Consider the following 12,428-nt stretch of genomic DNA (forward strand, 5'->3'; position numbering starts at 1 on the left):
TAATAACGGAGATGATGGAAATGGTTATAAAGCTCCTTTTCTTCTTGTCAATTTTCCCTCTCCCATGCAGTGACAAAAACACGCGAAATAAGTCCATTCCCATATATGAGGACAAGATAATTTTCTTACAATTGTAACATTTTGCCCTCAAGCCCCTTAAAACTTGGAAATAATTTAACCATTTTCAAAAACCTTAGATGAATAATTCTACTCTTATGTATTTTTCCCTTCTTTTTAAAATACTTTTTGGTATGAGGGATTTGGGAGGAGGGAGGGAGGGGAGGAAGGGAGAGATTTTAATCATTTCTCCTTGTTTGGCAATACACAAATTTTAGGAGGGGAAGGAAAATTTTTTAAAATTTTCTCTTCCCTCCTCTCCACAACCTTCCTTCCAAAATTAAGAGAATTTAGAGGGAAAGGGCAATATTTTGCTATGTTGTGATCATTATGCCCATATTTTACCCATGTTTGTGACCATTATGTCCATATTTTGTCATGTTGTGACCATTATACACATATCTTAAATAAAATAAGAGCAAATTATCCATATTAAAATATTTTCTCTCCTCCCCTCCCCCCTTTTTTTTATAAATCCAAACAAAATACTATTAAAATCCTTCCACTCTCCTTGCACTCTTTCCTCCATTAAAATCCCTCCCGTCCCCTTCCTCTTATTGAGCCAAACATACCTTTATATTTTTTAAATTACTCCTTTGTATCACATACACATCCACATTAAGTAATTTTGCGGAAAATCAATTTCTTTTTTTTTTTTGGGTTGAAATCAATTTCTGTCTTTTATCATTTAAATTTCCTTGGCCTATTTTTATTTTTTATTTTATGGGGTTAATCTCACTCCAAGTCCTAAAAACTTGCTACCTATAGATTTTTTATAATGTTTAATTTAATTAAGTGTTTTTTTTCTTTTTTTTAGGTGCCAACTACTACAAGCCTGTATAGGCTATACCATTCAGCCACTCAGCATGAAAAATGCAGCTACGTTCTGACATCACTGCTGCTAAATATCAACTGATCTACATCATAATTACTGATAAAGTTTGTGGGGAGTATTTTAGTACATGGGTTCCAAATCAGAACTCGGAAACAGAGGGCCACTTATTCTGTTATCTATCAGAAGGAAGCTCAACAGATTAGCTCTTCAAACCATTGCCCACATTGGCAGAGGCGTTCTTGAGTGGCCATGGTGCCCCCGACATCACCGCCTCAATTTCAGGTATTTCTCGAGGACAACTGGTCATATTCTTGCAACCATCGGCAGTAACAAGCTGAGAAAACCATGTATCAAATGGTAAGTGAGAATATATAATAGCAAGGTATCACTGAGAAAAAAACAGAAAAAAAAAAAATGGAGCACCATTATATTACTTCCTACTGTCTTAATATAAAAGCTAATTAAAAAAAAGTCTGTTTTGGTTATAAATGTAAGAAATCAATTTATTTTGTCTTTAAAATTTATAATTTCTTTTTGCTAAACTCTATTGCTCATGCATAGTAAGAAGGTTTTCCATTAATGGAGTAATTTCCAATAAAAATTGGCTACAAAAAGTATTTTAAGAAAACCAACACATTTTTTTTAACAATTAGGTAAAATGATTATTTTTAAAATCCCTGTAGCTTAATTATTAAGCTCTTATATTTAAAACCAGAAGAAGTATTTCAATTACTTAACCACTGTTGACACAAAAAATTTTAACCACCGATTTTTTTAATAAAAAATTTCAAACGTCTCGACCATTAAACTATTTTAATGGGTGAAATTACTGCATAGAAGATGATAAAACTTTTTTTTCCCAAAGAAACAAAAAGGATAAGAAAAGATTTGGGTATTGAAACTCATGTTTGATGAACCTTTTTTCCCAATCAATTCAAAATAAGTGAACATTAAATTTGAAACGATGGTGTTAATAACAACAGTTAATTACAAGAACAGAACTAAAATACTCTCATTTTCATTTGATTGCCAAAATTACATTATGTATGTATATTTAAGTTCCAAGTTTTCTCTTCAAAGATAAATATGCCAAGACAAATATCAATGACAATGAGGAAAATAACATGATATAGGTCTCACAAATAATCAATATATAAAAAGAAAATATAATGTCCCTATTTAACTATTACTTGTTGAAATGAAAAAATTTTAAACGTAAGAAAATTGTAATGTTTTCCAAACTATGTGTTTATATTTTCTTTTAAATGAAAAATTCCGTGTAGATAGTTTTCTAAATTAGGTTAGAATGTGATATGTGATCTGATCGTTAGAATTTTTTATTTTTTATTTTTATTTTTTTGCCAGAGTAAGAAAGTATGAAAACTACGCAAAAAGTCCTCAGGAAAGTTAAGAAAATGAAAATACCACATCGCTTTCGATTCGAACTCCACCAAAACCTTTAAATCTGTCAATCGCTTGCTGGTTGAAGAACTTCGAAGTTTCTGAGCTACTCATGGCTGGAAGCAACAAAGCATCAATGAAGTAGCATCCAGGCTCCACGGTGATAACCTGAAAGTGTAAAAGATGGGAAAGGTTACGGTCAACATTTTCTTATTTCTTCATTGCAATAGTAAATAGTACTAAGGAAATAAGAAGCATCAGAGCATCACATGAAAAGAACCAAGGCTAACCAAAACAACCAATGGTTTACAAATAGCAATAATTATTTTGATTTTAACTTTCACCACAGCCATGGAAGTTTATGATATGACTCCTATAAAAGTCATGCTTCGTATGAGTAAAGTAAGATTCAAGAAGAGAAGCCAGAGAGTAGTCTCCATCTCAATTGTTTGATACACAATGATTGAAATTTTAAGGAATTAGTGCTTCTCTCCAATAAGGGAAGTATGAAACATTTTATCTCTCCCTCTCCCTTTCCATTTCTCTTAAAAATGGCTCCACCATACCAAACATGACATGGACATAATCATCTTACGATGACATTCAGATGAGAGACACAACTGGATTATTCAATACAAAAGTAAGCTCCACTCTCATGAAGGGATTCAGAGTTTTAGATGCATCATACTGGTGCCATTCCCCGCTGCCGCCCCCGGGGGGATAATGGCAGAGAAGTGTAGAATGTGACATCTGAGATCTGACATCACAAAGAAAGAGAACTCGAATTTCTGTACTGAAAAAGTCATAACTAACCATTCTTTCTTGGAGATGTCGGACTGTACGCAAGGACTTCAATCCAGGTTCCTTTGGCCTTTGCAACCCCTGCAAATATGCCAAATTTTCTAAGACATCACGTGAAAACCATTTTGCAGCATCGTATAATTAAATGGCCGTTTATAAAACACAAAAAGAGGGAGGAGGGAGCTTTAAATTTAATTGCACATAAATGTTGTTAAGACCTTCAAATAGCCTCCAGGATCATGTGTGTCAATACCAAGGAAATGCCCCAGGCCATGTGGCATAAAAACAGCACCCAAGCGTTTGGTCATCATATCATCAACATTGCTATCCCGGAAACCAGACACAAATTATTATACCACAGAAAATCATCGCTGTGTTTTTGACACATTGCAATTGCAACAAGAAAACGATAGGGACAAAATAGATGTTACCCAATAACAATGCCGCCTCTCTTCAGTGACTCCAGAATAACTTTTTCTGCTAATCTACAAATTTTAGAGAGGAAATGAATGAGTGTCAATGCAAATCACTAGGCAGAAGATGGAAATAAATCATTAAAAATAATCTAGATATTTTCCTATAAATATAATAATAACTGACCATTTGATATAGGTTAATTCATCAACTCACGCAGGATTGTTATTTTTAGTGTACCAATATATACTGGCGAAAATTAATCAAAGAAATGTTAATGCACATGCCAAAACCATCTAGGTTATGATTCTATTAAATTCGAACTCATCAGCTAAGCCACATGATATTTTTATATCCAATAAATCAACAAATATAAACAATTTTTATGACTACTATTAAGAACTTGACAAAAAGCACGAGGCACAAGTATAGCTACTCTCTGGTCAACAGAAAACAATTATAGTTACTCAAAGGAAACAATATTAGTTCACACTCCTACTTGTGCATATCAACCCAGCTTACTCCAGGTTTCATTGCGGATATGACAGCATTATGAGCATCAAGGACAGCCTGAAGAACAAAGTAAGTGAAAAATAAGAGGCGTTGAAACCAATGCTATAAAAGATAAACAAAAGGTATTTGAGCTGAGCCATCCCAACATTCGTGTGCATCCCAGGATTTAGTTGGGGCCGCATGGGAAACAGTATTTGAGTGATTTGCACTGGAGAAATGCACTCAAAGGCTGAACGTCCTTTTAGTTGCTTATCTGTTCGCTTCGAGTAAAAACACTCCTTGAATTACACTTGATAAAGGAAGTTTCAGTAAAAGGAACTTACATTATATATAAGGGATTGATCACTTGTAAACTTTCCATTTACCTGCAAGGAGAATTGAAAATTTAGCATAATTTGATCATTCCCCTGGAGTAATGGTCTCTCCATCATCACAAGGGCAATATTCAACTTCACTTTCCCTACCATGATTTTCTCTGACCTTTCAAGTTTCAACTAATTTTAGACACTAACTGCAGATAAAAGGCAATAATATCACTTTTATTTCACATCAGAATCTGGTACAAACTGGCAAGTCAATCATACATTTCTCATGTAATAGCGCATATATATCTTGTTATCTAGATACCAGAAAAATGCAAATCCTATTTACATCTAGAATGCTCAAATCAAATGTGATGAAGAGATGAAGATTCAGATGATTATATTGTGATGGAACCGCTTGTAATTATTTATCTTTATTAGTTTATCATTTGAGGATATTAGCTGATTTGTAGGAGATAGATTAGGGATTGAATTTGTAATTTATGCTAGCCACATGTATAGAGCTGAGAATTCATGCGCCATCTCTATTTTCATGGCATCAAAGCCTAGCTCCAAGTAGGGACTGGCATATTGATCCACGGAAGACAGCTCAAAAAATCATTCAATTGTAACCAACAAATTTAGTTCAGGCCAGACCAAAACCCATTTGGTTCCAATCTGGAGAATTCCTTCCAACTCACAGCAGAGGAATTAAATGGCAAAAATTATCGCGAATGGGCTAGAGCTGCCCAGCTCAACATCAAAGCAAAGGGGGAAATGGCGTACATCACCAGAAAAGCCAACAGACCTAGGTCAAATGACGTTTACTGCTTGGGCATGGTGGCAATCCGAAAATCCTGTGCTTATGTCGTGGCTGATGAATTCCATGGTGCACGCAGAAGTGAAAAATGGTATTGAATTCTATAACAGTGAATCGAATGATTTTCTCAATGAGGAGGGCATTGTACATCAAAGCTCTTACAGGCACACTCCTCAACGAAATGGTGCTGTAAAGCAAAAAAAAATAGACATACTCTTAAAGTTGCAAGAGCCTTGATGTTCAATATTAATTTACTCAACTTCCACCAGGGGGATGTTATTCTTACGGTTATGTATCTCATCAACAGATTGCTAAGCCATGCATTATCTTTTGTTACTCATCTACACAAATTTCAAGAGATCTTTCCATATTCACACCTAGCATCTGCTGTGTCTCTCAAAATCCTGGTGTATCTGATTCGTTCAAATCCACTCAACTCAAAGAAGCAAGATGGAACCCCATGCCACCAAACGTGCCTACATTGGCTACTCTCTGATACAAAAGGGGTATAAATGTTATGACCCTATTTCTGAATGATTATTTGTCACTATGGATATCACCTTGAAAATACTCCTTTATATCCCAACTCTTCAATTTAGGATAGAGAATCTCTAATTTGGTTCATTGAAAATTGACTTGCCAAGTCCACTTTTCTTGACTTCCTATCATTCATTCACCATCTCTTATGCCAGGAACAAAAGCAAATTCAAATTCAGGGGGAGAAGCAGATGAAACATTTGGAAAAGGGGCTCAATTTTACTCACAAAAGTAGAAATCAATGAATGAGCATCATGACACCAAAGCACTAGAAAAGTCCAAACCAGCTGTGGAGCTTGACATCTATCCTAGTAAAGAACAGGAAACTGACACTATTGATGAGCCTTTTGATTCTGATGGTGAGCCTTCGTATTTAGATTTACCTATTGCTTTCTGAGATCCCACTCGTTCTATCCTCCATCACAAATAAGAGATTTCTGTCTTGCAATGCCCTACCATCTAGATATTGTACTTTCACCACTAACCTGGAAGGGTTAAGATTCCAAATAATATACAAGAACCTATAGAATCCCTAGAATGGAAGGCATTAAAAAGGAAAGGTAATTATTTATCTTTATTAGTTGACCGTTAGATGATATTTACTGATATGTAGGAGATAGATCAGGGATTGACCCCGCAAGTTGTGCATATATAGGCCCCGTTTGGTAGAGCGGTAGAAATCTCCTATAAGCACATTTCACATAAGCCGAAACAAAACTCATTTCACATATTTGCCTCGTATTCCGTAAATCACTATTAAAAAGTAGCTTATAAGCTACTTATAAGCTATTCCAAACGGACCCATAGTCATGTAATCTCTGTGAAGTTCATTACACAGAACAATCATCCTTTACTCACGTTTTCATCATCTCTGTTTTCAAAATGAATTCAAGTCCAGGTTGGTGTTAAAATAATGTTGATTAAACCGTACATCCAAGAGCAGCAAGAATATGTGTAAAGCCTGATACAATTTGGTAGGTACTAATCTAATGATTCAACTCCTCGATTTCAAATGTGACTGCATGCAAGGTGGGGGAACTAAGAAGAAAGACGAGATGTGATTGTCAATGGGTATACTCACAGGAAACGAACATGTTATGTCAGACCCGTAAAAGTGATATTCAGCTCCCATATCAAGAAGTGCCATATCTCCGTCTTTCAAAGTCTACAAAAAATAAAAACAATTCACTTAAAAAATTCAATCTTTGATAGTAAACGACAGTAATCAGACAATTCAGAAGATACCTTAAAAAATTCAATCTCTAATAGTAAACGACATTAATCAGACAATTCAGAAGCTAACTTCATCTCATTTTTGTCTCTCATTTACAATAATAAAGCCATGCGTCAATGTCTACCCAGGGGAAAAAGAAGTCATCCTTCAAAGCTTAATCTGTTGATTAGGAAAGTCACCAAATAATTCATTTGCGTATTCTGTTTTTTCATGAGAAATGTTCATCCCCTTTTTAAAAAATTTTCCCCATCTTCCTGAATTAAATTCTCATTTCCTAGTGAAGAATGAAATGAAGACAAGACTTAGGGTGGACCCTATAACGTAGATTAACTCCAGTCATAAGAGAATAGCTGATTAATTCAATTTCCTTATCACTGAATGGACCCTGTAACTTAGCAAGAAATGCAAAGATGAGAATCCCAGCGTTATGAGCGTTGTTGGGTAGTGGGGATGCTGGGATAGTATTTGAGGCAAAAGGGACGTATAAAGGATGACAGCTAGAGTGTGGCATTGGAGGAGATGGTTCATACTCTCCCTAACACCAGCCTTTATTAGAGCGGTTCTTTCCTTCCATTGTTTTCTTGCTTTTGAGTGTTTTGTTGCTGTTATTGCAGTTCAGTGTGTGTGTTATTTTCTCAGCTGCTATTTCCCTTATCATTGTGTGCTAGTGTTTAAACATTGTAACACCCCTTTCCTCCCACTAAAAAGCAGAATATTTGCATTCGATACAAACCCAGTTTTGGATTTCCATCAAGCAACAAATCGAGGAAGAACGAGGAACATACACCAGCAGGACCAGCACAACATCATGCTATACAAGTTTCAGTAGACGTAATAAACAAATTATAATGAACTTCAAGGCGAATGAAAAGCTAATCTACCATACCCTGTCATTAGGAGCTGCTGCATGCCCATAATGAAGAACAGCACTGTGTTGATACAACATCAATGTTAGCTAACCATCCTCGTGATAAATGTTATAACTATTTAAAAGGAACAAGCAATATAATAGCATAATTCCTAGTAGTACAGAATTAAAAACATGTTCATTAAAAAAATGGAATCTTTCAACATGCTTAAGCCAAACAGACAATCATGAAATGGCACCAACATATCAGATGCAAGACACCAAGAAATGTCTTACAGATTCGTAAATATTAAATTATAATTGGACAAGATATCCTGAGGGCCATATTATTGTGACAAATAGAAGATCCCATGGTACCAATTTTTCTGGCACACCCACATTGTTGACCATTTAGATTATGCATCTTCAACCAACAGTCCATAATAGATGGACCTTGAGTAGGATTACTAGAATACAGTGGTTCCACAGAATTATTCATATGATGTTTAAAGTTTCGAACTAGCGTACCTATTGTCACCAGTAGCACAAATACATGTGTAGGAGCAATGCCTACACCCACCATACATGTACGTATGATGAAGAAACATGCTTTCCAGCTGATACTCCTTCATGTCCACTTTAGTATTTCTCATAACCTGGTTTATTAAAGCAAAAAGTACACAAGAATTTTCAAAGAATGCATAACTACAGCAAAACCCACTTCCATATTGTGATTACAGATCTAGAAATTGAACATATTCCCAAGCAAAATTAAAATTTAACTAATTTAATGCAATAAAATACATAGTGCAAAAGAAAAGAAAGATGAATGGAGGCAAGAAACAGAAAATAGTCCTTTGGGGAATAATTATGAAAAAATTATAAGGAAAAAAAATAATTTGCTTTTCTGCAGCAAAGAATGTCTTTGATGGAAAGTTGGTAGTATGAGATATTAAGTCCTACATTGAGTATTATGGGGTGCTAAATGGGCTATTTAAGTGGGTTGGTTTAAGGTACCCCCTCCCACTAGGTACCCATCAATTGGTACTAGAGCTAAATTGTTAGCAGTTTCAAAGAGGGCTCCCCATGGAGGGTTGTAACCAATAGGAGATCTAGCGTATTGCTGTGTTTGCATGGGAGGTAAATCAATGGAAACTTGATATTATGGGATACTAAGTCCCATATTGAGTAATAAAAGATGTTTAATGGAGTATTTAAGTAAGTTGGTTCTCCCAACTCAATAGAGTATTTCAGTAGATTTAGTATTAACAACTCTTATTCTACGACTAAGATATTTTGTGAAAGCCTGAAAGTACATAACAAAGTTTTTTTTTCCTTTAATAGACAACACCAGCTACCTCAGATTGGGAAGATACCCAAAGAAGAAAAAAAAGTTATTCATTTTTAAATTGAGATAAACAATCTTATTTCCTCTAGTTATTTTAAATTAACTCCTTATTCATGAACCTATAAGATTCTTCACAAACAAACAACCAGCACGGAAAAACTCCAGGGTAATTAAACTTTCAGAAACTACTTGCAAGATCAATTTTTATTGTAATAATCCCTTAAATGCCTGCAAAACACATGCAGATAAATTCATGGAACATATATCCATGTAATAAGCAATAATGACACATGTTAGGAAAAGTAACCTCAACATGAGCTTCAGAGCTGATATCATTGGCATACTGAATTAGAGCAATCTCCAACTCTGACTTGATAACACGGCATTCAGTCAATATAGGATGCAAGGTTTCCAAATCCCTTTCAAATTCATCCAAACCCTAAAAGGAAACAAGATGACAAATATATTAATCCTATAAGAAAGAGATTCCTAAAGAAGATAGTGTTATTATTGATCCATTACATGTAATACATGAGAAAAGGTACTGCAAATCAGAAATAATACACATGCTAGATACAAAAACTATTCTATTCACTGTCCTAATCAGTTAGACATGTAAGTACATTCAGGGATGGACCAAAGCAATCACTATAATCAAGTTTACCAACCTCAAATTCTGCAGGTTTAGAAAAGTTATTGCTATCTGTGTTGAGCCCATGCAAGAGAAACAGTAGGGGCTTTCCCGAACCCTGGTAATGGTCTTGCAAAACTCTTGCAATTTCATCCACAAAGTATACCATGCTAACCATGTAGTTTTCCTGCAAAGGGATGTAAAGATGTTAGCCACTAAACATTCTTTACATGTGAATCTTGTCAGCCCTTACAAACAAATTATTCAATCAAATACCTTAAAATAACTTAGTGGCTTTATCTTTCCTAACCACACAGCATATTCTTGAGGCAACCTTGGAGCAAACAGGATAGATTTTCCAGTTGAAATATCCTTCATAAAATAAAGAAAATAAAATTTGAGGATTTGTTAGTGATATATAATTTGAACTAACAACCAAGCATTCAAACAGCACACATTTACAGACAGGACAATACTGATGGATTTCTGACCCTTTTGCTCTCTATTTTTCCTAGACTGCTTTGAATTCAGAGCATATAAAATCACACAGATGTAAAATCAAACCGATACTCAGAATACTGTTCCTTTTTAAATTTATGCTCAATAACCATCTACAATAGATTCCGTAACTCATGGTTTTCTTTAAATTGAAATGATAGTATACAAACTTAAATCATAGATAAATATTATTGCTACCAATTGAAGGGGAGAAAAACAAGAAAGATTCACCAGAAAGTTGCGAATTGATTTCGTCCCCTATAAAATTGGAAAGGAATCAAGGACCCAAGCAGAGATACTAAATTGACTATCTAATTTAACTGAGGCCATTTCTACCATTCCACTTTTAGTTATACCCAGATTCAAGTTTAATAATTCGGTCCCACGCAAACAAAATTTTAGTTAGTTACACGATAATAAAGCAGATTTTAGAAGCTAATATGGAATCATATAATTAATTTTGTATGTTGTCTAAGTAGGGTGGTAGCAGTACTACTTGAAGAGCAAGCAACCTGCTAGAATAGCCTTTAAGAAATCGTTGCCTCCACATTAATGTTTTTAGCATTTAGTCAGTGGACCACAACTCACCAAACATTATATAGCCTGGATTTTAGCCAGTAAACATATATGAAACAACTGAATTGCCAAATCTGTAAAAGGGCTAACATAAAACAATCATGAATTGTTTAGGAACATAGTTTTGCTCTATTCATGTGCTCATGATATAAACCTATCAAAGAAAATGCCATTGAATATTAAATCATAAGAGCAGTTTCGGCTTCTAAACAAGTGAAGTGAAGTATTCAATGCAAATTGATCAAGGTAGGGTTACCTAAGAACAAATTTTAGGATAACTTCAAATGATATAGGACATAATAAAGAAAAGAAAGCATGCATGAAAGAGAAAGATGAGAAACAATTTAAAAGACAACTCAATCATTGAAATGAAAGGAACGAACAATAGCTCCATAAAACCCCGGTTCCTTTACTCCAAACAAGTAGGCAAAGTAACTCTCCTGCCTGCAAACCAAGCAGCCATCAATTTACGGTTATTAAAACAGAGTTATGCACTTCTCACAATAATTCTGAAAGAGGTATGCATACAACAGTAGCAGAAGATCACGAGAAAAATATACAAGTTTAAAGGTGATTTATTATAATGGTATAATTGCCGGTCCTATCATTGTTACAGGCAGCTCCAGTCTCCCCCGGGTAAATGAAAATATAGATGGATCACGACAGAGTAGATAGGCAAAAAAACGAAGCTTTGACTTGATTTAGATTAAATTTAAGTAGATAACTAAATTAACGCACATAGCATCGAACAACACGGACGATTCTCTTCAACTTAGAATTTAAATATTTATCTTTGAAATTAAAAATTCCAAGGAGAAAAATCATAATCCAAATCATATATCAGCTACCTGAAGAGTTCGAGGTGATCCGTATCGTAACGTGTTTGCTCATCGCCACCCTGGCCGAAAAATATATAGAACTTGTTAGAGAATTACATCTATATGAGAGTATGCACTAGACATTTCTGTTTACCACAAATGCACTTAAGGAAAGAAGAAACCTGAAGAAGGACGAAGCCATGAAGAGGACGGGAAGACTCAGAAAGGTGCTGCCGAAGTGATTTCAGGAGCTTATCTCGATTATTGACGTGGAGCTCCATCGGGACTTGAGGTGGCGACAGGCCGGAAGACGGCGCCATATTTGGCTTCCGATGCCTTTTAGCTCGCCCTGTGATAAGATATCGGATTGGAGCGGCAGCAGTGCAGCCTGAAGCTTCAAAAGCAGCTAGGGAGAAAAATAAAATAGTGTTTACCCAATCAAAAACACAACACCTCAGCTTAATTTTGTCGTGGCTGGCAAATCAAATTAATTTCTGGAAAACAAAATTAAATGAAAAAAATTTGATCTTCTTAAAAGGGAGAATTTCATCACACAAGTAACATTCTGCCTGTTTGGATCAGTGTTTATGGGGCCAAAAGTAACTTAATTTGAGCATAAGCCCGTTTGGACAATGAGATTCTCTTTGGGAGAGCTTTTGGGCCATTTCATTTCAAGACCAAAAGCCAGATTAACTCGTGCGTTTTGATAAGTTGAAGAGAGAGAGTTTTTTCAAAT

The 12,428-nt window shown here is 35.1% G+C and overlaps 1 protein-coding gene across 1 annotated transcript; it reads right to left on the minus strand.

The window, feature by feature from the left end:
- Positions 1–984: 984 nt before the first annotated feature.
- On the minus strand, positions 985–12,076 carry LOC114746548 (xaa-Pro dipeptidase-like). Its single transcript, XM_028934766.1, has 16 exons — positions 11,875–12,076; positions 11,723–11,772; positions 11,258–11,318; positions 10,077–10,172; positions 9,838–9,987; positions 9,477–9,608; positions 8,350–8,477; positions 7,861–7,903; positions 6,822–6,905; positions 4,405–4,446; positions 4,068–4,138; positions 3,586–3,639; positions 3,373–3,478; positions 3,167–3,235; positions 2,378–2,521; positions 985–1,286 (listed from the first exon to the last, which is right to left on the minus strand). Exons 1-16 carry the CDS (start codon positions 12,010–12,012, stop codon positions 1,152–1,154), a joined length of 1,503 nt encoding a protein of 500 aa, XP_028790599.1. The 5' UTR covers positions 12,013–12,076; the 3' UTR covers positions 985–1,151.
- Between the last annotated feature and the right edge of the window lie 352 nt (positions 12,077–12,428).

This window comes from Neltuma alba, unplaced genomic scaffold (assembly GCF_004799145.2).
Source record: "Neltuma alba isolate B1F8T4 unplaced genomic scaffold, ASM479914v2 tig00005053_pilon, whole genome shotgun sequence".
NCBI lineage: Eukaryota > Viridiplantae > Streptophyta > Magnoliopsida > Fabales > Fabaceae > Neltuma > Neltuma alba.